Source organism: Papilio polytes, unplaced genomic scaffold (genome assembly GCF_000836215.1).
Source record: "Papilio polytes unplaced genomic scaffold, Ppol_1.0 DF823399.1, whole genome shotgun sequence".
NCBI classification, from domain to species: domain Eukaryota; kingdom Metazoa; phylum Arthropoda; class Insecta; order Lepidoptera; family Papilionidae; genus Papilio; species Papilio polytes.
The window spans coordinates 3,581,976-3,584,983 of record NW_013525805.1 but is presented as its reverse complement, the minus strand read 5'-3'; the positions used below and the strand labels follow the sequence as shown (position 1 = coordinate 3,584,983).

Below are 3,008 nucleotides of genomic sequence, written 5' to 3'. Positions count from 1 at the left end.
CAGATGTCTAAATTCTTTCCATTTTATGCCATTTTTCTGTGAGGTCTTTAACCATTTCGTTCTGGACTATTTAAAAAGAATGTTACATATCCATGCAAAGTTTAACAAAAAAATGTAAAAAAATGCTGGCAATAACAAGTACGTATATTTTTCCTTGAGTTCAGGTGAGTTCCATGGAGTCTAGAACCTTCTATTGCACTAGAAACTGGACACCTAAGCGGTTTTAGTGCGTCAAACTACACATAACCCTGTCTTCCCCTAGAAGACAGGGTTTTTTTTTGAAGATTTCCCGTTATACTAAGAGGTATAACTTGATGTTACTGTAGACGTTTTAATGTTAAAAATTATGCCGAGGGCATAAAAATTTTAGAAAAATTAAGGCCCCACTTTATAGCCCAAAAACGATGTCAAACAGTGCTCGACGGTATTGCGTAGGTCGCTTTTTAATTAAAATTTGTACTTTTAGAAAATTTTGATCGCCTTTTTTTCTTATTCACGTTAACAATTAAAATACATATTAGACTGGGGACTTTCCTTAACGAGAAACTATTCAGTAGGTTTTTTTTTGTCGCGGGGAATACATTAACGCAACTGCACCGTCCGCGCTGCGTGCAGAATGGACAGTATCGTGTGGGACTCCCGGTCTTATATTTCGGCCGGACTGCTCACTAAACCCCGCGGTGTTCTTCATCCAACTGGGCCGTGGTAGGTAATGATTCAGTAGGTAAGGGTTTTTTTTTTTTAAATTTTAAACTCATAGCTAGAAAAATATAAATCTACAGGCAAGAGAAACCGTATTTTAGTTTTATATATTTTGATGGTTTTATTTTAATTAATCGTTATAAAAACCCAATTATAAGAAATCAGTTTTAGAAATCGGTTCAGATAAGAAGTACAACGTGGCGATAATTGTATTTAATTACAATTTTATCTTCGGATCAAAAAGTTATGTTAAATTATTTTATCATATTAGTTTCCTGTGCCTTGATAAACTAAAGATATATAGACAAATGTTAATATTGTGTTATCATTAATTAAAATTACTCCCGGCTCGTACGTTGTTCCAACATGAAGTTCGCAATCGCTTTACTCGCCCTCGCTGTTGCTGTCCAGGTAAGAAACACTATAAACAGTCTTAAAATCATATAATATTACTTTATATAATACTAGCTGTTGCTAGCGACTTCGTCCGTTTGAAATTAAAATAGTATAAATACAGCCTATATTACTTTGATAAGAAGCTTTTAATAGTGCAAGAATTTTTTAAATCGGCCCAGTAGTTTTTGAGTTACTTCAATACATACAAAAATACAAAAATATAAATCTTTCCTCCTTATAATATATAGACTACTCACAGATATATTACCTTTCTAACGGTGAAAGAATTTTTAAAATCGGCCCAGTAGTTTTTAAGTTATTTCAATATATACAAAAATAAAAATCTTTCCCCTTTATAATATAGATAACATGGTGAAGTGAGCGTGGGTTATAATTTAAGACGCCGTTTGTTAACACGATCGTACTATAGTTATGACGAAAGTGAATTCACAAGGCGACCATTTAAAGTGTTAATAAATCGTTACGAATAATAAAAACTCTTCGTTTTAGCTTGACAAACAATGGATATACGGATAGTGTGATAATTTATCTTAAAACTAACATGAAAGAACTATAAGTCGTAAGGATTGCTGTGGAAATATTACCGTAGGCGTCCACTAACAAAAGTACACGTAGCTTTCTGGTAAAGGAACTTTTAAAATCAATTCATTAGTTTTGAGTTTTTTCTTTACATATAAAACTTATCTTTCCTCTTTATAAAATCAGCTAATTACCTAAAAACGTAAATTAAAGATTACATAATGTTGCAGACAAGAGATTTATAAAATTATCTTTAGAATTAAGAGATAACAATGTTAATACGTAATCTTGTACAGGTTCGTAATATATAGCACAAACTAATTCTGCGAGATTCGGGATCATGACGCCAAATGCAACTTAACGATGGTACTTTTGTAAACTATCGTATTTTAGAAACATAAAGAACTTAGAACTTTACACATACGTTCAGTTTGCCCTTGAATTGAAGCCAGTGTTAGACGCAAAATAAACCTAAAATGTACTTGTTACGTACGTTCAGACATTAGTGTTCAATTAAACTGCATTTCTAAGATACTATAACTGAACAGTTCTGATTATCCCAACCGTCACCCCGATCTATCCCCCGTCCCCGTCCCGTCCCACTTTTTAGTCTCACTAACACCAATAAGGTGACAGATGGAACCGTTATGAAATAAAATAAGTTCCAACCGTCACGTCGCATAAGGTGGGACGGATGAAAGTTTTTATTCTCATCTGGTCTCAAGTGGGGACAGAGCGGGGTGACGGTTGGGATTAATCCAAAAGTTCAACTGTCGCTTAAAGTTTTGCCCACATGTACAGTTTTTACTTTACGGTTACATTGTTTAGATGAAACTGTCAGAACTGAGTATAAACAGGTTATAGGCTAAGCTTTCAGAAGCTATTTAATAGCTAAGAACTTAGCTTAGTACTAGTCGCCTACTCGCTTACAGTGCCTATTGGTGCAAATAATAAGACCTAATTTGAAAGAAAATAGCAGATTCTTATTTCATAGAAGTAAAGGACAATTTAGTTATACTAAAGTGTAGTTTCATAGCGCAAATAAATCTTTTCCCCTTATATAAATACTTATATAATCAATATTGAATATTTTCTAATCATTAATTTTTAGTGTGTAATGAATCGTGTCAAAAATAAGGCGTTATCAGAATTATCATACTATATGTAATGTAGTTTGTAGTCAGCAAATTTATCTAATCACATTTTTAATTAATTACAATCTTTACTAATATGAAGAGGAAAGATTTGTATTTTTCTATGTAACGGATAAACTCAACAACTGGCCGATTACAGAAATTATTTTAATAGCTATTTATACTTTTTAATTACAAGTATTTAACAGTTGTAGTGCCCGCTTTAACATCTTAGCA

At 32.7% G+C, this 3,008-nt stretch overlaps 1 protein-coding gene across 3 annotated transcripts in view; it reads left to right on the top strand.

The window, feature by feature from the left end:
- Positions 1 to 1,024: 1,024 nt before the first annotated feature.
- The window catches only part of LOC106104786 (chymotrypsin BI-like), a 7,582-nt gene continuing 5,598 nt past the window's right edge, over positions 1,025 to 3,008 (top strand). For all 3 annotated transcript variants that reach the window (XM_013284920.1, XM_013284921.1, XM_013284922.1), the window contains exon 1: positions 1,025 to 1,113. In XM_013284920.1, coding sequence (XP_013140374.1) covers positions 1,069 to 1,113 — 45 coding nt within the window. In that variant the 5' untranslated portion in view covers positions 1,025 to 1,068. The remainder of the gene's footprint in view (positions 1,114 to 3,008) is intronic.